The following is a 24,283-nucleotide window of genomic DNA, read 5'->3' as shown; positions in this document are numbered from 1 at the left end:
CATCTCAGCCACTCCAGGTCCTCCTGCCCCCCACCTTGTGTCTGACCCCGCCCTCCCCTCGCCACGCTCTGAGCATCCAGAGGACCCACTGGACAGGTGCCCAGGGGTCCAGGTCTTTCTCTTTCCCAACCAGGGCTTTGGAGTCCTGGGAGGCCCCCGGGAACCCAGAGGAGGCTGGTAAGCCTCCGGGTCTCCCCGTCACTCTGGCCCTCAGACTTGTGGAAGCGCCGGCGCTCACTGCCCCTCCTCAGCAGGGAGCCCTCCCCGCTGCAGGCCTGGCCCCGTGCTCGGCACAGCTCACCGGGCCGCGCTGAGCAGGATGGAGCCCACTCCGGCTCACTTCTCCCCACCCGCGTGGCTCCCTGCCGTCCACGTCAACATGTTGTTCCTTAGCAATGAGACGTCTCCACTAGTGCTAGACCCTTCTTGGCGCGTTGTAATTGTGCATCATAGTGAGAGCCAAAGTGCTACAGACACGTGCACACTCCCAACAGCTCCACGGCCGTGCCCTCAGCACCCTGAGCGCTTCATCCATCTGGCACGCATCCCCAGTCGGCTGGATGACTGCTCTGCCTAGGGTAATCTGCCGCGGGGCGCTGTTGTCCGTATTCAGACTGGAGGGATGGAGGAGCGCCTCACCCCACCAACCCGTGACCTCTGCAGTGTCTTTTCTCTTAAACTTATGCTTGTTTAGTAAAAGCATAAGGTAACATTTTTCTCTTTTTAAAAATGTCAAGCCGGGCGTGGTGGCGCACGCTTGTAATCCCCGTGCTTGGGAGGCGGAGACAGGAGAATCGCGCAGGTTCGAAGCCAGCCTCAGCTGATTTAAGAGACCCCATTTTCAAATAAAATATAAAGTAGGTCTGGGAGTATAGCCCTGAGGTAGAAGGCCCCTGGGTTCCATCCTAGTACCACCAAAATAAATAAATAAATAAATAAAGTCAAGCCAGATGTGCTAGTGCCTATAATCCCAGTCCTTGGGAGGTTGAGACAGGAGGACCACAGGTTCAAGGTCAGACTCAGCAACTTAGTGAGGTTCTCAGCAGTTTAGCAAGAGCCTGTTTGAAAATAAAAAACTGGGTGTGGTGATGCACCCTTGTACTCCTAGCATTTGGGAGGCTGAGACAAGAGAATCATGGGTCGGCAGCCAGCCTCAGCTACTTAGTGAGGCTCTTTGCAACTCAGTGAGACCCTGTTTCAAAATAAAGAATAAAAAATAGAGCTGGGGGTGTAGCTCAGAGGTGGAATGCCCCTGGGTTCCATCCCAGTACCGTAAAATAATAATAATAATAATAATAATAATAATAATAATAATAATAATATAAAAATAGGCCTGGGAGTGTAGCTGAAGGTAGAATGCCCCTGGGTCCAATTCCTAGTTCTGAAAATGAATGAATGAATGGATGGAATGTGAGTGTTTAAGGTGTAAACATGTTACAGGATCCTGTGGGAAGTAAAAAGGTTACTGTGGTGGGGCACGTTCACATCCCCCAGTGCACACAGTTACTTGTTTCTGTGGGAGAGCAGCTAAAGTTACTTGCTGAGCAGGAATTCCAAACGCAGCCCGATCCCGCTGCGCTGGCGATCACCCCACGCGGGGCCTCGTGTTGGCCCTGGCTGCGTGGGTGGCCGCTCACACTGTCCCCTGCTTGCTCTTTCAGATCCGAAGGACATCAGGTGCTCCTCCACGCTGCCTGCGGTAAGACCCCCTGTCCACCTCTCGCCGCCTTCTAGAATGGGGTGAGCTTGCCAGCTGGCCCTGTGTGTCCGGCAGGGCTAAGGCTGACCCCTGCAGCCCCCCAGGCAGTCTGATGCTGCCTGATTCCTCCTGAGAGAAGCAGGGGCTGGAGCACAGCCACGCCTCCCCAGGAGTGGGGACCGCCCGGCTTTCCCCCAGGGCCCAGAGGGAGTTGACATCCATCCTTGGTGGGCCGTGGGGCCCAGGACGCCACCCGCCTGGTCAGTTTGGGTGCGCCGTGTCCTCCGGTGCTCGTGCTCAGCTGGAGAGGGAGCATCCTGCCATGTCCTCTGCCCTCCTGAGGCACATTCCCACCTCCGGCCAGCCCCTGTGGCACCGTCCCCTCCCCTTAGGACCAGGGACCCGGCTCTGACAGTCACCTCCTCTGGGGCTCCCTCCAGACTCACCCCTGGTACGTGCTGCATAATCTCCATCGCCAGCGTAGAAGAAAGTTCTTGGCCCCACGCCCTGCTCCGTGCAGATCTCTGGCTTCTCTGCACAGCCTCCCTTCTCTCCTTGGCCCCCACTGGCCCATGGAACTGGTCTACTGAGGTGCTTGCCGCCCCCCCCCCCACCTGCCTGACCCCCAAAAGTGCCCCAGGTCCCCCACACCAAAAGGCTCCCAGGCCCCGGCTCTCGGTCCCTCCATGTCCCGGCAAGGTCCTCCCGTGAGCACCTCAGTCATCAGCCGCCCCGCCACACGCCCTCCCTGGCAACGTCGGGGCCCCAGCCTAGCCCACCAGAGTGGGTCTCGTGATTTTATCCTTAAGCTCAGTAATACCCTGGCATTCCTCATCTTGGCCAAGGGGCCACTGTCCACCCCGTGGACGGGCCAAGCCCCAGGGCCCACCCATCCCCCCCGATCTCAGCCACGCCACCCCCTGCCAGGCCCGTTAGCTATGCTCTGGGTGCAGGACATGGGCGTGTGTGGAGTGGACACTCCTTGCCACCTCTGATGGCCCCGCCCACATCGCTGAGCTCCTCCCCCTGAGCATCTCGGCTCCAAGAGTCTCCTGCCCTATGCTTCACTCCAAAGACCTTGAAACAGAACTCGGCCTGCAGCTGGCCACCGGGGAGCCCTCGACGGCTCCTGTTTCCCCGCATAAAGTCCTCCTATGCTCTGTGTCCCCACTGACGTGTAGGAGCCAGGGTCCAGTGCCCGACACTGTGCAGCAGAGGGCGCCAGAGCTCCCCTCCTGCCCATTGCTGAATGGATTGGGCTTCTGAGTACAGTTGTCGAAAAGGAGGGCCTGGCGCTTTATTAGACAAAAGCAAAAATATTGAACAAAAGAAAAAATAAGAAAGGAAACTTGATTTTGAAAAACACTGCTTTCTGGAAGGCTAAACATGGCACGATTTTTAAAATTACAGATGGACTTGGGAGGCTGAGACGGGATCGCACAGGTTTGAAAACAGCCTCAAGCCGGGCCTGGTGGTGCACACTTGTAATCCCAGCATCGGGAGGCTGAGACCGGAGGATCGCGGTTCGCAGACAGCCTCAGCTACTTAGTGAGGCCCTCTGCAACTCAGTGAGACTCGGTTTCAAAATAAAGAATAAAAAATAGGGCAGGGACTATAGCTTCGAGGTCGAATGCCCCTGGGTTCCATCCCCAAACCCAGGGGAAAAAAAAAAAAAAACAGTGTCAGCTACCTAGTGAGGCTCTCAGCAACTTAATGAGACTTTGTTTCCAAATAAAGTATAAATAGGTCTGGGAGTGTCCTCCAGAGGTAGAAAGCCCCTAGGCTCCACCCCAAGACAGATAAACATTTGAAAATATGCTCAAAGCAATCTTCCTGCATCCAGGCTTTAGAGTCAGGGCCATCTGTGTTGTGAGGCTGCCGGGAGCCATGGGACGGCGCGTTCACCAGCCTGTGGGCAGGTGAACGTGGGCACTGGTCCCGCCCGCGGATGTCTGTCCTTCTGAGCAGGTGCACCTTCCTGAGGAAGGGAGCAAGGAAGGACCTTAGGAGGGGCTTGCTTTCTCTCAGATGGCGAGTAGGAGAGGCAGGAGTGGGCGGCCAGCTCATGTGCCTGGGCTCGGCTGCAGCCTCTGCTCTGTTTACCTCCACGGAGCCTCTGAGTACTCCCCGGGGCTCCTCCCGTGCAGCAGGCTGGCCCGGGAAAATGGCTGGGTTTTTTGTTTGTTTGTTTTTGGTACTAGGGATAGAACCCAGGGCAGTCTACCTCTGAGCTGTACCCCAGCCCTACTTTTTATTCTTTATCTTAAAACAGGGTCTCCCTAAGTTGCAAAGGGCCTCACTAAGTAGCTGAGGCTGTCCGCGAACCTGCAATCCTCCTGTCAGCCTCCTGAATGCTGGGATTATGAGCATGTGCCCCACGTCCAGCTTTGGGCCTCTCATTTGGAAGTGTCATTTTCATAATAAGGTTCTCGGTTTTCAATATTTGAAAGTTTTTGTCACGAAAACATAAAAACCTATGAAAAGTTGAAAGCGATGGTAGAACAAACCCTAGAATATCCTAAAGGATCCTGAGAGCAAAGTTGAAGGCCGCAGATGCCCTGATCCCACGCTCTGCAAAGCCATGGGACGGAGACCGGGTGGTGCCTGGGGCCAGACGCGCAGCGCCAGGGCGTGGGGCGGACAGCCCAGGCAGAGCCCTGCCATGGCCGCCGGCCTTCACCAGGTCACCGCAGCAATCTGTGGGTGAGGCTGGCCTTCCGCACGAGGTGCCGGCCGCTGGCTATCCAGACGCACCACGCCCTCACGCAGACACTGAAGTGGGTCAAAGACGTGGACAGGAGCCACGCCATAAAACCCCTGGAAGGAAAGGGGGTGGCTCGGGCGACTTGCAGTCAGGCGAGCGTGGGGTACGGGCGAGGTGCACATGGCACCACAGGCTCCTGTGATGGGGCTCTTGGTCCCGGGCCACACCTGGCTATGGCCTTGCGGCAGAATCCCAAGGGACGCGGGCATCGCGTGATGGGAGATGGCGTGTGTGTGCAGAATGCTCGGGCGTGTGACTGTCTCACGAGTGCTGCTGACACGCCTTTCAGATCCCACGTGCACTCGGTGCCCAGAATCTTGCTGTCTCATAAACGGCCCTGCGTGTGTACTAACAGGACCCTGGCAAGGTCTGGTCTTGGTATCTCCGAAGCCACTGTTAATGGACAGGGCCCACGTTTATCTTTTCGTTTCTCCTCATCGTTCTTTTTGGGGGCGCGGCACGTTCGTGCTGTGGGCTGCCACGCTAGGGCTCCGTGGCCACGCCGCGAGGGTGCCTAGCGTGCCCCCCTGAGCCCCGTCTCTCTCGTAATCTGGCAGCCTTGGTCCAATCCAGAACTGATTTCCCCAATCGGTATTTATTTCAAATTAATCACATTTAAGAAATGTGAGGCGGAGACCGTCGGGCCGTGCGGAGCTGGGCTCCCGTCTTGGCTGCCAGTGGAGATGTGTCCGTGCTGGTGCCGCCACAGCTGGGATGCGCTCTTCCGTTCTGTGTGGTCTGCACGTCCTTAGGCTGGGGCGCCGGGAGCGGGCGAGCCTCCTGCTGCCTGCACAGTCAGGGGACATTCAGCCAGGGCCTTGCCTTGATTTGGGACCTGATGCAGGACCTACATTCAGCCCGACGCCCAGGATTAGGGGCTGGCCGAGCCCAATGCTTCTTTTATTAGTTGGAATGAGGTCCAGCAGCAAGCAGTGGGGAAATCCACACGCTGTGGCTGAAACTAGGTGGAAATGTGTTTCTTGCTTCTCTTCCAGAAGCAGGGGTAGCCGGCCCCGGGTGGTGGGACGCCCGGGGCGAGGGACCCGGGCTTTCCCTGTTTCTGTTCTACCCGGTTGTGAATAACACAGTGCCCTGTGTACAGCTTTCAGACCCAAGATGGTGTATCCCGAGCTATTAGGACAGAGCCCGGCACACAGTAGGTGCTTAATAACTGTTCAAGGTACGAGCGAGTGCCTCGTCCCGTGGCAGCTGGAGCACCGGCTGTTGTTCTGTGTTCCAGACAGCAGGAAGGGAGGGGAGAGAAGAGCAGGCCAGCCAGCCACTGCGGCCGTGCCTGCGATCCCAGCACCAGGGAGGCTGAGGCAGGAGGACCGCACTCTCGGCCAGCACGCGGGGACCCAGTGAGCCCGGCTGACCTTTCCCCTCCTTAGGGAGTTAGCCCCAGGGCCGTGCCACCTCTGAGCCACACCCCAGCCCTTCGTAATTATTTTTAAATTTTGACACGGGTGTCGCTAAGTTGCTGAGGCTGGCCTCAAGCCTTCAATCCTCCTATCTCAGCCTCTCACCTACTGGAATTATAGGCATCCAGCTAAGATCCTGTTTAAGGACTGGCGGTGTAACCCAGAGGTACGGCACCCTCGTCAGCCTCTTAGCTGGATGCTGTGAAGTCTGTAGATGAGCTCTCTGCAGGGCCTCTGGCCCCTGGAAGACGAGGGCCCGGAGACAAGGGCAGGCCTCGTGCAGCACAGCACACCAGAGTTGAGAGCTGGTGCTTTGTGCAGCTCGCTGCCCCACCTGGCTTGGTCAGGAGCCAGCCGCACTGCCAGGTCCTGCCCCAGCCTGGGTGTCCCCCCACCTGCACCATCACAGACGCTGTGGTCCATGATCCGGTGCCTCCTGTGCCAGCGCCTGGGCTTGGGTTGCAGGACTCCTCAGCCCTGCCTCTCACCAGTAAAATAACTTGGGCATGGGCTGCCACAGTGGTGCAGAACTGAAACCCCAGTACTTAGGAGGCCGCGACAGGAGGATCGCAGGTTCGAGACCAGCCTCAGCAACTCAGCAAGACCCTGTTTCAAAATAAAAAAATTTAAAAGGGCTGGGGCTGTAGCTCGGAGGTAGAATGCCGCTGGGTTCAATCCCAGTAGAAAAAAAAAAAAAGGCACCTGGGCTTGTGTTGTTTCTAAAGTCCTCTTCACTTCAAAATCTGTGAGACGTAGCACAGCCGTTAGCTTGCCCCAGTTGAATACCCAGTATTCCTCACGTCTCGGCCTTGGCCTGTTCTTCAAGAAAGATTTTACTTCGCCACTCTGTCGTCAGAGGGTCTGGAGCCTTGAGAGTAAGCTAATTCGCCCATTGTTTTAGCTTAATCATCTGCCTTATTTTTTCTTGGAAGCATTTTCTGTGGGGCAGAAAGTATCCTTGCTACAGTGAAGTTAGACAATCTCTGGCTGTCGATTGAATAATGGCTCTAATTAAATCTTTTCCTCCCAGCATTCGAAAGGTTCGGAGAGTGCCACAAACAGATTTAGGCCGCAGAAGCCGTCCCTGACCAGTGATAAGCACCGGCCACTGGTAAGTCCGCGCCCGCCCGGTGGCGCCCCGCCCGGTGGCCCGGCGCTGCTCGGTCTGTCCAGCCTGGCCACCCTCGGGCTGTGTCGCAGGCATTCAGGAGTTTAAAAAAAATAAATCTCACCGGGCGTGGTGGCGCACACTTGTCATCCCAGTACTTGGGGAGCTGAGACAGGAGGATCACACAGGTTCAAAGCCAGCCTTAACTACTTAGCAAGGATCTCAGCAACTTAGTAAGACCCTGTTTCCAAATAAAGGATAAAATAGGTCTGGGAGCATAGCCTGGAGGTAGAAAAGCCCCTGGGTTCCACCCCCAGTACCACACACACACACACACAAAAAAAAAAAAAAAAAAAACACATAAAATAGGTCTGAGAGTATAGCCCGGAGGTAGAAGGCCCCTGGTTTCCATCCCCAGTACCACACACACACACACACACACACACACACACACACACACACACACAATAGGTCTCATTGTATTTCTTCAGTAAAATCTGAGCTTGCCCTTGTTAGCTTTCTTTTATACCCAGCTAAACTTATTTTATGCTTTTTAATCAAATTCAAATAACAACAGTTTCTTTGCGCTGTCCTGGGCACTGGCTCTTCTGGGTTGGCGGGGACAGGCGGCGGGACAGAGGGCGAGTGGGCACTTTGGCTGTGCCACGTGCAGGCCGAGCTGCCTTTCCACCTGGTCCCCAGCTGCCCTCAGCGGGTGGCATGGGTGCAGGGACCCAGGGGGCGAGTCTGCAGAGGAGGAAACAAGGCACCAAGGTGCAGGTCCTTCCTCTGCCACAGTGCAGGTCTGGCCCAGGTCTGGCGGCCTCCCTCAGCCCCTCCCCCCAGGATCTTTCCAGAAGCCCCTCCCGTCATCAGTGCCCCGCTGGCCTCTAGGCTTGTCTTAGTCACTGAAACAAGCTATTTCCTTTCAAATCAAGCCATTTAAAGGACCCACGTTTGTTTGATTTTTTTGTTTGTTTGTTTTTGTTTGCAGTACTGGAGATGGAACCCAGGGGCGTTCACCCTCCAAGCTATATCCTCAGTCCTATTTTTTTTTTCTTTATTTTTTGAAACAGGGTCTCACTAAGTTGCAGAGGGCCTCACTAAGTAGCTGAGGCTGTCCTTGAACCGCAGTCCTCCGGTCTCAGCCTCCTGAATGCTGGGATTACACAAGCGTGCGCCACCACGCCCGGCTCAGGATGCATGTATTAAACCTGCTTCTTTTTTCCTTATTGCTTGGGAACAGAACTTGTGTTTGAGATATTGGAAGAGACCACTGGACGGCCCAGTCGTGCGGGAGTGACCCTCGGCGGGCGGGCTTCTGTTCGGCCTACGGTTACCCCTCTGCTCTTACATTTCTCTTTATCTGGCTGTATTTCATCTACTGATGAGCCTACTTCCTGATTTAAAGGCCTGTGAACTCCTGAGCCTCTCAGGTGGACTCCAGGGACCGCTCTGACCTCTGCGTGTCATAAGCCGGACACCTAGCATCGCTCACAGGAAGCAGTGGTCCCAGCTCCAGTCTCGGCTCTCGGTCGTCTCCACCCGTATGGCCTTGGCCGTGGGAACTTGGGCCTCCACACCGCGGCCTCTCTATCCAAAGCACCACACCATGTGGTTCAGTGTGGGGTGTTAACCACAGAGCAGCTCTGGATGCCGCCGCCCTGGCCCAGGCTCCTGCCTCTGAGGCTGGCCATGTGGGCCCTGGGCTGCCGAGGCCACACGCAGGAGAATGAGCCCCCACGTGGGCTATAGGTGCTGCCCTCTTCTACCGGTTTTCTTAATTTTTGTTTTTCACTGGAAGAGAATTCTAAACATCCAGGGTAGGATGTGGGGTACATTAGTATTTTCATTTCTTTTTAAGAATTTTGGCAGCTGGACATGGTGGCACACACCTGTAATCCCAGTACTTAGAAGGCTGAAACAGGAGGATACAGATTCATGGCCAGCCTCAGCTACTTAGTGAGGCTCTCTGCAACTTAGTGAGACTCTGTTTCCAAATAATTAAAAAAATAGGGCTGGATTGCCGGGCGTGGTGGCGCACGCTTATAATCCCCGCGCTTGGGAGGCAGAGACAGGAGGATCGCACAGGTTCGAAGCTAGCCGCGCGCGCTGGCTTAGGAGACCCTGTTTCCAAATAAAAATGTAAAAATAGGTCTGGGAGTGTAGCCCGGAGGTAGAAGGGCTTCCAGGAACCCCAGTACCACCAAAAAAAAAAAAAAAAAAAAATAGGGCTGGGCCAGGCGTGGTGGCTTGGGAGGCGGAGACAGGAGGATCGTGCAGGTTCAAAGCCAGCCACACTGGCTTAAGAGACCCTGTTTCCAAAAAGTAAAAAAAAAAAATAGGTCTGGGAGTGTAGCCCAGAGGTAGAAGGGCTTCCAGGAACCCCAGTACCACCAAAATAAATAATAATAATAATAATAATAATAATAATAATAATAGGGCTGGGAGTGTAGCTCGGAGGTAGAATGCCCCTGGGTTCCATCCACAGTATCATAAAACAGAATTTTGATATATTTTTTAATCTAACATACATAGGTAAGACTAAAATAAATACGATAAAACTCGTTTGATTTTGTGAAAGCCAGAAATACACAGAAGCATTTCTTCTGAAGTCCCTGAACTTGGCACGTCAATCACAAAAAACATTCGCTGGCCATCGTCCTCTGAGGCCATCCTCCTCTGACTTCAACCTCACCCGAGCTGGAGCTCACGACCTTAGTGAATGCAAACTCTGCCTTAGAATCCTGGAATCAGTTTACGCATTTCAAAATAACCTTGCTTCTGGTAATAGATGTCTGTTGTACTCGCCTTAAAAAAATACAGGATTAAGCCGGGCGTGGTGGCGCACACTTGTAATCCCCGTGCTTGGGAGGCGGAGACAGGAGGATCGCGCAGGTTCGAAGCCAGCCGCGCTGGCTTAAGAGACCCTGTTTCCAAATAAAATATAACAATGGGTCTGGGAGTGTAGCCCGGAGGTAGAAGGGTTTCCAGGGACCTCAGTAACAGCAAAAAAAAAAAAAAAAAAGATTCCTGCTGACATTTCCCTTTATGACAACCACTGTTGGTTTAGAGTTTAGTATTTTTATTTCTCTCTCTCTCTCTCTCTCTCTCTCTCTCTCTCTTTTTTTTTTTTTTTTTTTGCAATACTGGGAATAGAACCCAGGGGCATTCTACCTCCGAGCTTACACACCCAGCCCTATTTTTTACTCTTTATTTTGAAACAGGGTCTCACTGAGTTACAGAGGGCCTCACTAAGTAGCCGAGGCTGTCTGCGAACCGCGATCCTCCTGTCTCAGCCTCCCAGTTGCTGGCATTACTAGCATGTGCCACCACGCTGGGCTAGTTTTTTTCTTTTTTAGATCCAGATGGGTATCTCAGCATTCTTTGAGATGGTAATGAAAACACAGACCTGAACGTGTTGTCATTTCATGTATCCTGAGCATTTTCTTATATTATTAAAGTCTTGTAAAAAAAATTTTTAACAGTGGCAAGACATGTCATCTATATGAATGAACTCTAGTTGACCCATTTTCTCCGTGGTTCCCTGCCATTCCTTTTATCATCTAAGCACTTCTCAGTGGATTTTCATAGGTTCCCAGAATTCCTGGATCAAAGGATCCTGTGTGTCAATACTAAGCACCGACTGGCTTGTGAGCGGGCGACCCCAGTGCCCCGAGTGCCCAGCGCGCTGCCCGCTCACCCCCGGCCGTGACACCGCCCTCCTCTCTCCCCCGGGACTCTCGCAGGACCCGGAGATGCAGTGCTTGCTGCTGTCCGATGGCCAGAGTCCCATCCGCCCCAGCCACGTGGTCGTCCTCCCCAGCGATGCCGGGAATGGCAGCGTGGCAGCCATCAGTTTCACCGGAGCCCTGAGGATTCCCGTAAGTAGACGGCTGGGGAGCGCGCGTGCCGAGGGAGGGCTGCTCTGTGGGTGATCGAGTCTTAAAAGAAATCTGGGGTTGCACAGTCCACACAGATGAGGACCGCATAGCCTGAGCCTGGAGTTGACAGTAGCTACAGGGTTGCCTGGGGCTCTGACCTTGCTTTGTTTGCTCAATATATTGATTTTAGTTGTTAAAACTTAGTTATTCTAGCTGGGTGTGGTGGTGCCCGCTTGTAATCCCAGCACTTGGGAGCCTGAGACTGGAGGATCATGGTTCACGGACAGCCTTAGCTGCTTAGCAAGGCCCTTTGCAACTCAGTGAGACCCTGTTTCAATTTTTAAAAGACTTAAAAAATAGTGGTGGGTGCATAGCTCGGAGGGAGAATGCCCCTGAGTTTCATCCCCGGTACTGCAAAATAAATAAATAAATAAATAAATAAATAAATAGATAGATAGATAGCGCCGGGCGTGGTGGCGCACACTTGTAATCCCCGTACTTGGGAGGCGGAGACAGGAGGATCACGCAGGTAGAAGGGTTTCCAGGAACCCCAGTACCACCAAAAAATAAATCAATAAATAAATAGCCGGGCGTGGTGGCGCACGCTTGTAATCCCTGCACTTGGGAGACGGAGACAGGAGGATCGCGCAGGTTCGAAGCCAGCCGCGCTGGCTTAAGAGACCCTGTTTCCAAATAAAATATTAAAAAATAGGTATGGGAGTGTAGCCTGGAGAAGGGTTCCATCCCTAGTACCACCAAAAAAAAAAAATTGTGTTCTGCTTCTGTCATATTTTGTTATTGTTGTTGCTTGGTCTTGGAGATTGAGCCTGAGGGCATCCTGCCTCCAGGATGCATCCCCAGCCCTGCTGGCCTTGACCCGCAATGTAGAGAGCCACGCGCGCATCTCCCACGTCCAGGCAGCGCGAGAGCCCCAGCTGGCTTCATTACGGCGGCGGGGGATGGGGTAGGCGCTATCATCTGTGTTGCTTTGTTTGCGTTCGGTACTGGAGACCCAGCCCAGGGGCATGCTACCTCCAAGCTGCACCCCCTTTTAAATTTTAAATGTTTTGTTTAGAAACAAGTTTTTGCTAGGTTGCTGAGGGTCCCACTAAGTTGCCGAGGCTGCCCTTGAACCTGCGCCCCTCCTGTCTCAGCCTCCCAAGCCCTGGGAGCCACAGGGTGAGCCGGCTCTTCGCCTGTTTTGAGGATGATCGTGTGCACACGGCATGGGTAGGGGAAGGAATTCAGCACTGAAGTGGATGGCTCCTTACTCAGATTCTCCAAACGGAGATGGAATTCTTGTCTCCCAGGCACTACCTCTACACACAAACCCCCCAAACTGCAGCCCAGAGTTCCTGCTACTACCCAGACCCACCTTTCTCTGTGTGTGTGTGTGTGTGTGTGTGTGTGTGAGAGAGAGAGAGAGAGAGAGAGAGAGAGAGAGAGAGAGAGAGAGAAAGAAACAGAGAAAGAGAGAGCCAGCCAGCCCAGGGGTACATCCTACCTCTGAGCCCTATTTTATTTTTTATTTTGAAACAGGGTCTCACTAAATTGCCCAAGCTGGACTTGAACCTGTGATTCTCCTGCCCCAGCCTCCCAAGTCCTCAGGGTGCGGGGTGTGCCTCCATGCCTGCCTCCTCCTTTCTCCTTGCCTCCTGCGGCGCCTGCTGCTCTGGCTCTTCCGGAGCCGTGTGCGGCGCTGACGGGGTGGTGAGGAGGGTTTGTTCTCTTGTGCTTCCGGCACCCGTCTAATTCACGGTGATTTCAGACTCAGAGATAAAGAAATAGCCATTAAGTGCTCAGTATCTCGAAGACTCTGCCTTGCAGATCCCGTAATGGCCAAGTTCTCCCGGTGATGTGGGATGAGGATGAAATTGTGCCTATTTCTGGTGTTCCGGTCTGATGGAAAGACTCGGGCCTCCATCTCAGAAGGTGGCTGTGCCGGTGCTCTGTGGGTCGGCATCCGGGGGTTGGCCCTGTTGCCCAGCACAGCGTGGCGGGTCCTCTGCCGAGCCTGGAGGCGGAATCCCTCCAGGGACACGGCGTGTCCACGGAAGCGGAGCTGCCTTCCCTCTGCACACAGGAATCCTGCAGAGCCCGAGTTTGGGGTTCAGTGGCTTGCTCTCTCTTCCAGGGGGTGATAGAGTTCTCTCTGTGCCTGCTGTTCGCCAAGCTGGTCAGCTACACGTTCCTGTTCTGGCTCCCACTGTACATCACCAGCGTAGGTGAGTCACCACCAGCGGAGGGGAGTCCCTGCTCTGCCCGCTGACCCACCTGCACTCCCTCGCACATGCCGGTACCCAGAGCACTGGGGACACCGGCCATGTGTGGCGCTTCGAGAGGCGACAGCCCGACTGCACACAGACTGCAGAGAATTTGGCCATTCAGCACATTTTGTTGCCCTGATCACTTTTATGATTAAAGGGTGGCGCATTCTGTGCCAGCTGCGGCTCCCAGGCCCACATAGCTTTCTGTTTCTGGGCGGCCTGCATTTCAATTTGGGCCACGTTGGGCTTCAGAGCGAAGCAGCCAATGAGCAGGCGCGTGAGCTGCTGGGGACGGAGGGGATAAACCTCAGGGGTGCGACCTGGACGTCGGCTCTGGAGAGGTGTTCCTACGGCAGGGAGGGCTGGTTTCTCATGTTTGTGGAGCCCCATGGTGCAGCTGTGGGTCATGACAGATGGTACCCAGAGATAGTAAAGCGCACCCCGGGTTGTGTGTGACGGCCCAAGGACGGGTCGCTGGTGGGGGAATTGGAACCATGGCGGACGGGGTAGGGAGGGTCACGGGGAGGAGAAGCAGGTCCTGGGGAGATGCAGTAAGACAGCGTCGAGAGTGGGGGGGGGGGGGTCTGTGAGAAGCGGTGACAGCAGGGGAAGGACACAGCAAGGCTGACGAGAGCTCAAGTGAGGGCTGGCACCACGGCCGAGTTTAGGAGGCAGAGAGGCGACCGCCACGGGCGGGAGGGCGTCATGGGCCAGAGGGCGGGCAGGTAGGTGGCCGCAAGCAGCTCCTTAGAGAAGCCTTCCCTGTCTCGAAGCCCCAGCCTCGTGTCCACAGGTGTCCAGCACAGTCCAAGGCCTTCTTCCTCCTTTATTCCCCCACGGCTGAATGAGGGTGATGTTTTCAGGACTTGGGTCTTGAACTGCTGGTGTGTCTAGTCTGCACGATTCAAAAAAAGATGCCATTAAAATAAGACGTGCAAGATCCCTGCGGGTGCCAGGCAAGGGTAAGGAAGCCGGGTCTGCTCGGCAGCCCCCAGAGCTCTGCAGACTTCTCCCTGCACCTGAGCCGTGCCATTGGGAGGATCCTGAGCTGGCCGAGGCAAGGCCTCCATCTCGCTCTGTGGCCCGCGAAGCCTCCAGGCCCCGCAAGGCCAGAGGCAGCGTTACAGACGTGGTTGGCCTGAGGCAGCCGGACAGGCACTCTGGTCCTGCGCTAAGAGCTCTTCCCGCTGCCCCTGTGGCTGCCTACTGGAGGCAGGGAGGCCGTGAGGCTGGACAGCAGCCCAGGCTTGGCTGAGGACCTTCGCCAGCCTTTCTCTGGGGCTGTTTCTGCTCTGTTTATCTGAGTTGACCAGTTGCTCCTTGGTGTGAACCATGTTTCTGGAGCACAGCGTGGTGCGTGAACCTCAGCGTGGCGCCACTGAAGAGCATCCTCATGGCGTTCTCTCTGGTCTGTACAGATCACCTCGATGCCAAAAAAGCAGGGGAGCTCTCCACCTTGTTCGATGTGGGCGGGATCTTCGGTGAGTTCACTGCCGCCTCCCCTGCTTTGTCAAGAACGAGCTGGGCGGTGAACACCTCTGTGAGCTGATTGGCTGTGGGGTGGGCCTCGGGACCTAAGTGGCCTCCAGCTTCCCCCAAGCCTGCCTGTGACCTTCAAAGCTGCCCTCAGAAACAGCAGCCCAGCAGGTGGCAGTGGCAGAGTTTGTACCCTAGCAGGTAAAGGGACTCCAGGAGCTGGGCGTGGTGGTGCACGCCCGTAATCCTCATACTCAGGACACAGATAGGAGAATTGCGGATTCGAAGCCAGACTCAGCAACTTACTGGGGCTTTTAGCAACTTGGCGATGCCCTGTTTCCAAATACAAAATAAAATAGGGCTGGGTTATAGCTCAGAGGTAGAATACTCCTGGGTTCAATCCCTAGTGCCAAAATAAATAAGTAGGGGCTTCCGGGCTGGCCTGAAACCCAAGCCCAAGCCGAGGGCTTGCTCCTTAGAGGCGCCTCCAGGCACTAAGCCACAGGCCTACGAGGTGTGTGGGGAGGCTGGGATCCTCAGGCTGCCCACTGCCCGATGTGAGCAGGGGCTTAGGGGGCTTGCCCTTGCTCCGGCCGGCTTGCTCCTCCGGGTGGGCTCAGGCCCTTGTGCACACTCCTCAAGCCCACCCCTCTTTGTTGCAGGTGGAATCCTGGCAGGGGTCATCTCAGACCGGCTGGAGAAGCGGGCGACCACCTGCGGCCTGATGCTGCTGCTTGCGGCCCCCACGGTCAGCTGCCCTCCTCCCCAGCGTGCAGGCAGGCCCAGGCCGTCCGCCCTAGTAGCGCACACTTCCCTGTTCTCTGGCCGGTGCCCCTTCCTGAGAAGCCGGGCTCGCCCCAGCTCTCGGCCTGGTGGCCTCTCCCCGCCCCCACTGCAGGCTGCACAGGCCTCGCCCTGCAGGTCCCACTGCCTCTCCCTCACACACCACCTACTGCTGCTCCGCGGGGTTCCCATCTCTCCTTTCCTGTCCCCTTCCCAAGACAAGCTGCGCCCATCCTCTGGGGCCCTGATGACCCCCACCGCCCAGGCTCTGACCCCATCAACTTGCTCCGGATGTGGGTGACTTCTCTCTGCCTGTCTCCTTGTCTACAAGGCAGGGTGACACTGGTGCCGCCTCACAGCGTGGGTGAGGACTCAGTGGAGTCTAGCCTGTCATCGTGGGTACGCTCACAGGGGAGAAACATTCAGTCACCCAGCGTCGTAACCCCTTGACCCCCGCCTATCCATTGGGCTGTGAGGCCCCCGAATAGGGCCTGGCTCTCGGCCATCTGGGGCCGTGGGCACCTAGCGTTTAGGCGGGGATTACTGGAGGTGGCCCCTCGCTGTGAGGCTCCCTGCACCTCCGCTGTCCTTGGGTTCACCTGCCCGGGGCAGCAGACACTGAGAGTCGGCCATTAGCTAGACCCATGCTGGCAAAGCTCAGGGGAAGCCTCCCAGTGCCCAGCTGTCAGCCCCAGCCCCAGCCCGCAGGATAGCAGGATCCGTGGGAGCTTGGGATGAGGCTGGCACCCTGTGAGCACCATCTTCAGAAAGGGAATGGGGTTCCACTCCCAGGGTGGCTGCCAGAGAATGGCCTGCCCAGCTTTCCAAACGGCGCCCAGGGCTGCGGTGCTCGCGGTAACCGCTGTCCCCTAACTGCGCCTCGTGGTAACCGCCGTCCCCTAACTGCCCACAGCTCTACGTCTTCTCTACTGTCAGCAAAATGGGCCTGGAAGCCACCGTAGGTGAGTGCACGCGGTTCTACCCCAGACATTCAGCTGGCGAAACTGGGCACGTGGTGACCAAGATAGAAATGTGTTCCTTCCAGAGAGAGGCTGTGGGCCTGACCTCTGCAGGTGTGAGCGGCCCATGGGGGCACAGGTGGGCAGTGCTAAGGGCCAGCGTCGGAGGGAGGGAGCCGCTCACCCTTAGGCTGTGGCCAGCGGCCAGGAAATGGTGGTGTGGCCAAGCAGGGCTCAGCCTGGGGACAGGGCAGGGCCTGGCCCACCTCCCCAGCTGGCCTGTGTCCGTGCCACCCTGGAGCTCCAAGGAGCGTAGAACTTCCTGTGGAGCACCATTAGTGCCAGCCCTAGGAGATGTGCTTTCCAAGACACTTGTCATCCCAGCATTGGGGAGGCTGGGACGGGAGGATCTCGGTTCAAAGACAGCCTGAGCTACTAAGTGAGGCCCTCCGCAACTCAGTGAGACCCTGTTTCAAAATAAAGAACAAAAAATAGGGCTGGGGGTGTGGCTCGGAGGTGGAAAACCGCTGGGTTCCATCCCCAGTACTGCAAAGAAAAGAAAAGAGAAGAAAAGAAAAGAAAAGATGTGCTTTCCACCCTGCCCAGCCAACAGAGGGGACTGGAGGGACTGGGTGCATATGAGCCCATTACCAGATGCCCAGAAAGCAGCTTGCCAACTCCCCTGTGGACCCAGAGGCCAGTGCAGAAAATGGAGCCTCGGGGGCGGTTTAGGAACCCCGCCGCAGGGCTCGGACAGTGGCACAGCCCTGCCTGTGGGGCGTGCGCCATCCTCATGACCAAAGGCAGCCCCTCTGCAGTAGACGCAGCTGTGGCCAGTGCAGCCCTGCCCAGCACAGACCCAGACCCGAGTCAGGCCGTGTTCACCGCGGGCATCAGCGACCGCCCGTCGGGGTCTGGGAACCTCTGTTCCTCTGTGCTGTCGCCTGAGTCTCTGAGTAAATGAGATTTAACTTAGAAAATACATCACTGGTGAGGCGAGAGGGCGCCGGGCTGCTGCTGGCCCTGCACCCACCACAGCAGGCCGGCCGTGGGCTCCCCAGGGGACACGGTCCGCTCTGAGGCCCCCTTCTGCTTCCTACAGCCATGCTGCTGCTGAGCGGAGCCCTGGTCAGCGGGCCCTACGCGCTCATCACCACCGCCGTCTCTGCCGACCTGGTGAGTGCCCAGCCCCCTCCGCCACCCACAGATGGCCCCTCCCCGGGAGACTGTGCACTGACAGCATGCTCTGGAGGGCCTCCGTCCCTGGCCCTCTGCCACCCTCTCCCGGTTGGCCCGACGCCTGGCCATTGGGAGCCATGGGGCCCCACAGGCTTCTTTCTACTCCCAAGGGCAGCGAGGCGCCATCCCTGCGGGCCAGGACAGCAGCACAGGGCCTTCTCCATGAGCCCCGCAGGCCGGCACGCCCGGCTGCCTCAGTGCTGAGCATGTCCCTGAGACTCCAGAACCATCTGGAGCTTTCTGAAGCTTGTCCTGGGGCGTGAGGGACCGTGCAGACTCATGCCCGTGGGTGTGGGAGAGTCTGGAAGGATTCACACCGGACATGAATAGCAGTCAGCCTACAGAGGGCAGGGGCAGAGGCAGAAGAGGGACTTTCACCGCTTTCTTTAAACCAAAAAAGGGGGTTGTGGGGCCTTTGGCTGTGTGTGCCCTGCCTACTGTCCAGCACGCAGGCTCGCTTACAGACACGACGGCCTTACTTTTTCAAGCGGTAGTTGATTTTCTCGTCTAGGCTTGCAGGCAGGTTGTCCTGATGTGGTTTTCACTCTGTTGCCCTTCCTTGGCGCCCCCCCCCCTCAGCCTTATGTGTGTATCTCTTTAAAAGGCGGCGCTCCCTCAGCCAGTGGTCCTTCAGGCCTCACCCTGACCCCACCCCACCCTGTGGGGTCTTGGACCATGAGCTTAAAAGGAGAAAAATAAAGAGAAAAGATAACAAAGGCAACAAGTGGCAAAGCCCTTTGTCACTCCTCAGGTTGATTTAGACACTGCAGAGACCCTGGCTGGCATTAGCGCTGGATGGGGGCGGGGAGGGGTGCTGGGCGGGGAGGGGTGCTCCGCTTCCCACCTTCCCTGTCGGCCACACTGGCACCTCCTGAAGAGTGGCTGTGCTGGGGAAATGTGCATCTGAGGAGATCCCTGGGGATCATGCTCCTTTTCTCCTCTCTTCTAGGGGACTCATAAAAGTCTGAAGGGAAACTCCCACGCCCTCTCCACGGTGACGGCCATCATCGACGGCACGGGGTCTGTAGGTACGCGGAGACGGTAGCGTGGTGGTCAGTGGGGAGGGGGAGCACTTGTCCATCCTAAGTCACAGGTGCCCGGGGTTCCAGTGGTCAGTGTCAGGATCAGCAGGCTTTGGCTCTCAGCAGCTCAAGGGAGCCTGTGGAGAAGCAAGATATCAAAAGAAGGAAACTGCAGATGAGGTGGAAAAACACCTTTGTCTTCACGTGAGGGAGCAGCAGAAGCAGGTGGCTTTGGAGGAGACATCACATCTGTGAGCAGAGGCACCCCAAAAAAACACACCCCTGCACTGTAGGCTGCGCGGGAGAGAAAGCTGTGCTAACTGCCTGTGCTCACTCAGGAGGAGGCTGAGGGCCAGGTGGGCATCTCTGGCCAGATCTATCTGTACCTGGCCCTCCAGGGAGCTGGGCGCCCACCTGGGTTTCTGCAGCTCGTAGATGGAAGGTCTTATGGCTACCAAGCCCCACTGGTCCTTTGTGCAACTCTACTGGCTCAGATGCACAGGGACTTGATAAATGGTCACCATGGAAACATCATCTCAGTCATTATGTCTTCCCACGTGTGCTGCCCAGCTGCCCAGCCAGACAAAGACACAGATCCATGGGGGCGGGGGGGAGACAAGCGGCATCTCAAGGCTCCCAGCATGTTTATTAAGCGTGGGTATCAGCTAGTGAGCACAGGTTAGGAAGAGCCAAAGCTCAGCCCGTTGTAAGCCAGGTGGTCCTCCTCACCATCACAGGTGCCACGTGGGTCCAGCAACATGGGTCCACGTGCGTGGTGTTCACGGTGCTTAGAGCTGTGCCCCAGCGGGTGTGCGCAGTTTCTGTGCGTTTTATGCGAAGCAACTAATTTTTCAAGTTAGCTTTTATTTGACCAAAGTAAAATGTAATGTAACCTTAGAAACCAGGTAGTCTTTTTTTTTTTCTTCAGGTACAAAAACAGAGGTTTATTTAGAAAAGTGAAGGATACCAGTTTGAGGGAGAATGTGGGCAATCTCAAGATGTCTGAGTGAGAGAGAGTGGCCCTTGCAGCTTTTACGGTTCTTTGTAGAACCCCCATGAGGGGGTGAGGCGGGTCACACAGCAGGGACCAGGTCTGGAATTTCTCTTAATCCTCCTGTTCCCCTCCTGGATGCGTGGTGGCTGGCCAGTGTTTGACCTTGTCCCTCCTCAGGAATGATTCTGTGTTTACTGAGCATCCTAGGAATCTTAGATTGGAAGAGGGGCCTTTGTGATTAAGGGTGTGCGCTCATTGAAGCTTCTGCCTAAAACAAAACACACCTTTAAGAGATTATGAATTTTTCTAGACTCTAAAACTCTAATTTCCCTTTCCTTCCCAATTTGCCTCCTTTCTACCTAATATTTTATTTCTTCTATTTTACCTCATCCCCTGAGAATTTGGTCCCTTAATCTTAAGGGTTGCTGAAGGGTCAAAATCTATCTTCCATCACTGCTTCTGAGCTGACAGGGGCGGCGGCCCTGCCTACCAGGTGGAGAGTCTCCCTGACCATCTAAAGGAGATGAGGGAGCTCGGGGTTTTGTGTTTGTTCCCCCTCCTTGGCTGTAGAACCATCATCCTTTGATGTTCAATGTCAATTTCTCTGAAGCTTCTCATTGGGTCGCCAAAAATTATGTCAGGGGAAAACACAGTAATTCGTGGAGTTCTTGGCTTACGTGTCAGAAAAGAATTTCAGCACATGTCACTCAGAGACAAAGACAAAAGTTTATTTAGAAAAGTAAGAGATGCAAGTAGACGAGCTAATGCGGACGATCACAAGGTCAGAAAGAGAGAGCAGAAGCCAGACAGTCGGAAGCAGATTTCCTACTACTCTACAGCAGCCCCTACCCCTCCTCCCGCCCCTCTAGAGACCCCCGCTGTCCGCTGCCCCTGCTGGCCTCCCCTACACATTGGGGTGCTTTTGACTCACCAGTGTCCACACTGTCTCCTGCCCTGCTTGGAAGGAGATGGGCCTTTTCTCTCACACCCAAAGTGCATATTTTCTCTCAGCCACCTAAGAGCAGACTACAGATGTGTTACCCTTGTGTTTTTAACTATGTGAGTGCTCTCCCTAAAAACAGGCAGCTCTCTGATATAACCAGTGTGATGGTTACAATCGGGAAGTCAGCACTGATAGATTATTAATACCTACAAACCTTATTCAAATTTATCCACTAATTAATATTTCTCCTATGATACTTGGTATTAAACCTGGGGTCATTCTACCTCTGAGCTGTTCCCCCAGCCCCATTTTATTTTTTATTTTGAAACAGGATCTCAGTAGGCTGCTAAAAGTTCTGTTAAATTGCTGAGGCTGGCCTCAAACCCATGATCCTTCTGGTCCCCACCCCCCACCTCCCACATACTGATGTTACAAGTGCACCTCACCACCCATGGCTGTCCACTAATTTTCTATAGCATGTGAGTATCTCCGGTTGTGCATTGGAGTCAGGTCTCTTTACAAAAATAACAATTATGCTGAGAGTGTTGGACCAGAAGAATGAAGACTTCGAATGTCAGTGCACATCTTTAGAACTGGTTCCAGAGGAGGCCGTGTCCCGGGCCCGGGCCGGGTGTCCGCGTGCCCCTCTTACGGTCTGTAGGCAGGAACGGGAGTGTGGTTTTCCTTCCACTGTGACTGAGGTGTTGACTGTCACTCTCTATATTCATTGAGTATTTTAAATGGTGCGTTCGGAGTCATACTAACGAGCGCCGTGCGTGTCCGTGTGTCCCCCTGTCCTCAGGGGCAGCCCTGGGCCCTCTGCTGGCCGGGCTCATCTCCCCCTGGGGATGGAGCAACGTGTTCTACATGCTGATGTTCGCAGACGCCTGCGCCTTACTGGTGAGTTGCTGCCTCCATCGCAGCAGCTGTGGTGAGCACCGCTGGGTGTTGGCCAGACACTGGCAGGACTCCCTGTGTCCCCATGGTCCTCAGGGGAGGGGGTCCAGTCCATCTTCACTGAATATACATGGCTTTGTCTTTGGTCTAAAAGAGAAAATGTCAGAAATAGAAGCAGGTGAGCCCTTTGCCCAGTGTTTGGGGCAAGATGGCGTCAAGTTCAAGAGCAAGGAGCTCTGTGGCCCTGGACCCTGCCCCAGCACATGTGCGCCGGGCAGGCTACTGAGCCTCTCTGTGCTGATGATTCCACTTATTTATTTATTTATTTTGCAAAAAGGGGGTTGAGCTCAGGGGCATTCTACCTCTGAACTACATCCCAGCCCTATTTTTTGTGTGTGGTGGTACTGGGGTTCCTGGAAGCCCTTCTACCTCCGGGCTACACTCCCAGACCTATTTTATACTTTTTTAAAAAAATTTGGACACAGGGTCTCTTAAGCCAGCGTGGCTGGCTTCAAACCTGCATGATCCTCCTGTCTCCGCCTCCCAAGCGCGGGGATGACAAGCGCGCGCCACCATGCCCAGCTTGGTCTTTTTATTTTTTGAAACCGGGTCTCATTGAGTTGTGAAGGGACTTGCTAAGTAGCTGAGACTGTCCACAAACAGCGATCCTCCGGTCTCTGCCTCCCAAGCACGGGGATTACAAGCGTGCGCCCCCACGCTCGGCCTCCACATTTCAAACGGTGTAATAATGGCACTCAGCGGGGGCCTGTTGGGAAAATTAAAGTGGATCAGGCACAGAGCCTGACCCCTGTGGTGCTGTGGCCCTCGGCTTTCCACCACTGAAGATACCTGAGGCTGTCAACTAGGGAGGAAGAGGTTGACCATGCCTCACCTTGTGAGGCTTCGAGCCACGATTGGTGGTCCAGCTGCTGCCTGTGGCGAGGCAGCCGTCTTGGCGTGATAGAACAGAGCTGCTCACCTATGACAGGAATCCAGGACAGAAAGAGGAGGGCTGCGGTCCCACTCTCCCCTCGGGGGTACGCTGCAGTGACCTGAAGGCTCTCCTAGGCCCACCTCGGAAAGGCCCCACACCTCCCATGGCGCCACGCTGAGACCAGGCCTTGGCTGTGTGAGCCTTCCAGGCACACAGAGTCCAAGTCAGCGGCGATTGTGGGCAAGCAGCGTGGCATGTCAGAAGCAAGGGAGACAACGGACGTGGGTGGGGGCGCTCCCCATGTGCCAGAGGCCACCATGGCCTCAGAGGCTCCGGACTAGCCGGCCTCAAGCAGAGCATCAGGCTGCCTCTAAAAATCCACACTCGCGCCCAGCGTGGTGGCGCACGCTTGAGTTTTATGGCCTCGGCCTGTTCTTCCTCACCCTTTACAGCTCCTGGCCCTGCTGGCTGTTGCTTAGGCCCCACCCGAAAATACCTGCACACTTGTCATCCCAGCATCGGGGAGGCGGAGACAGGAGGACTGAGGTTGGCCGACAGCCTCAGCTACTTAGTGAGGCCCTCTGCAATGCAGTGAGGCCCTGTTTCAAAATAAAGAATAAAAAAAATAGGGCTGGGATGCAGCTCGGAGGTAGAATGCCCCTGGGTTCCATCCCCAGCACCATACACACACAAAAATAAAAATAAAAAACCTCCACACCCCAAACTACCCACAGTGGTGCACCCTGGGAGCTCAGTCCTTAGCGAGTCCTCCCGTGTCTCCATGGTGGGGCCACCTTGTCTTCACTCTCTTTTTTCCAATTTGGACGTCTTGCCATCGAGCTGGTCTTATTTTAAAGTGACAGGTCCTCACCAAGTACGGCCAGCCTCCCCCATGAGAGCCCCTCTCCAGGCACCCCCTCGGCACACACTCGGTGCTGTGTGGGGAGGGCTGTGGGTACACGAGGGGACATGGGCGCCACCGCGGTGACAGGTGGTCTCCTTTCTTTTGGGTGCAGTTTCTGATCCGTCTCATACACAAGGAGCTGAGCTGCCCGGGGCCAGTGACAGGAGACCAAGCTCCGTAAGTCCTGGGGGGGGGGCCTTCTCCTGGGACTGGGGCAGCCCCAGGGTCCTGCTCCACCTGCCTCCACAGCTGCCTCCACACCTGGCCTCCACACCTGCCTGGCCTTCCTACCTGCTTCCATACCTGGCCTCCACACCTGGACTCCACAAAGGCCCCCACACATGGCCTCCACACCTGCTTCCACACCTGCTTCCACACCTGGCCTACACACCTGCCTACACACCTGGCCTCCATACCTGCCTCCACACCTGCCTGGCCTTCACACCTGCTTCCACACCTGGCCTCCACACCTGCTTCCATACCTGCCTCCACACCTGGCCTCCACACCTGGCCTCCACACCTGCCTCCACACCTGCCTCCACACCTGCCTCCTGGCAGGAAAGGAAAGCGCTCCTGCTCTCCCTCCCATGGCACGTGGCATTGGTTCAGCTTTTTTCATTTCTAATGAATGCCTCTGTGCAGGTATGATTGCAACCATCTCTCTACAATGTCTGATGGCGAGAATGCGGGGAATTTGTCACTTTGGGGCTTAAGCAGCACTTGGCAGCCAAGACAGCTGTTCTGCAGCTGGCGGCCCTCCCTGCAGGCCAGACCCCGCCCGTGCCTCGGGCCGTGCGTTCCGTGCTCCGTCAGCATCCGCTGTGAGACCCTAGTTAATTTATCCTTTGCTTTCAGGCTGAAGGAACACTGACCACCCCGGCCCCCACGGAGGAGCGCAGGGGCTGTCCTTAAATCGCATCTCAAGAAGTAACTGCACAAAGGATCCTATCTCGAAAAGAATGATTCGCCTTTGCTCTTGCACCTGCTTC

The 24,283-nt window shown here is 55.7% G+C and overlaps 1 protein-coding gene across 1 annotated transcript in view; it reads left to right on the top strand.

Moving 5' to 3' along the window:
• Positions 1-23,475, top strand: part of SLC37A1 (solute carrier family 37 member 1) — a gene marked incomplete at both ends in the record, with an annotated part of 46,022 nt that extends 22,547 nt beyond the window's left edge. The window contains 14 exons of the mRNA XM_080696060.1: positions 9-96; positions 1,662-1,740; positions 2,092-2,150; positions 4,383-4,555; positions 6,915-6,995; positions 10,742-10,876; positions 13,011-13,101; positions 14,562-14,624; positions 15,282-15,367; positions 16,316-16,364; positions 17,464-17,537; positions 18,550-18,628; positions 21,362-21,459; positions 23,407-23,475. Of these exons, the coding sequence (XP_080552186.1) occupies positions 9-96; positions 1,662-1,740; positions 2,092-2,150; positions 4,383-4,555; positions 6,915-6,995; positions 10,742-10,876; positions 13,011-13,101; positions 14,562-14,624; positions 15,282-15,367; positions 16,316-16,364; positions 17,464-17,537; positions 18,550-18,628; positions 21,362-21,459; positions 23,407-23,475 (1,224 nt within the window). The remainder of the gene's footprint in view (positions 1-8; positions 97-1,661; positions 1,741-2,091; positions 2,151-4,382; positions 4,556-6,914; positions 6,996-10,741; positions 10,877-13,010; positions 13,102-14,561; positions 14,625-15,281; positions 15,368-16,315; positions 16,365-17,463; positions 17,538-18,549; positions 18,629-21,361; positions 21,460-23,406) is intronic.
• Positions 23,476-24,283: the final 808 nt, after the last annotated feature.

Source organism: Muscardinus avellanarius, assembly GCF_963383645.1.
Source record: "Muscardinus avellanarius genome assembly, chromosome: 5".
Classification (NCBI taxonomy): Eukaryota; Metazoa; Chordata; class Mammalia; order Rodentia; family Gliridae; genus Muscardinus; species Muscardinus avellanarius.
Note: the sequence above shows the minus strand (reverse complement) of the source record. Positions and strands in the feature narration are given on the sequence as shown.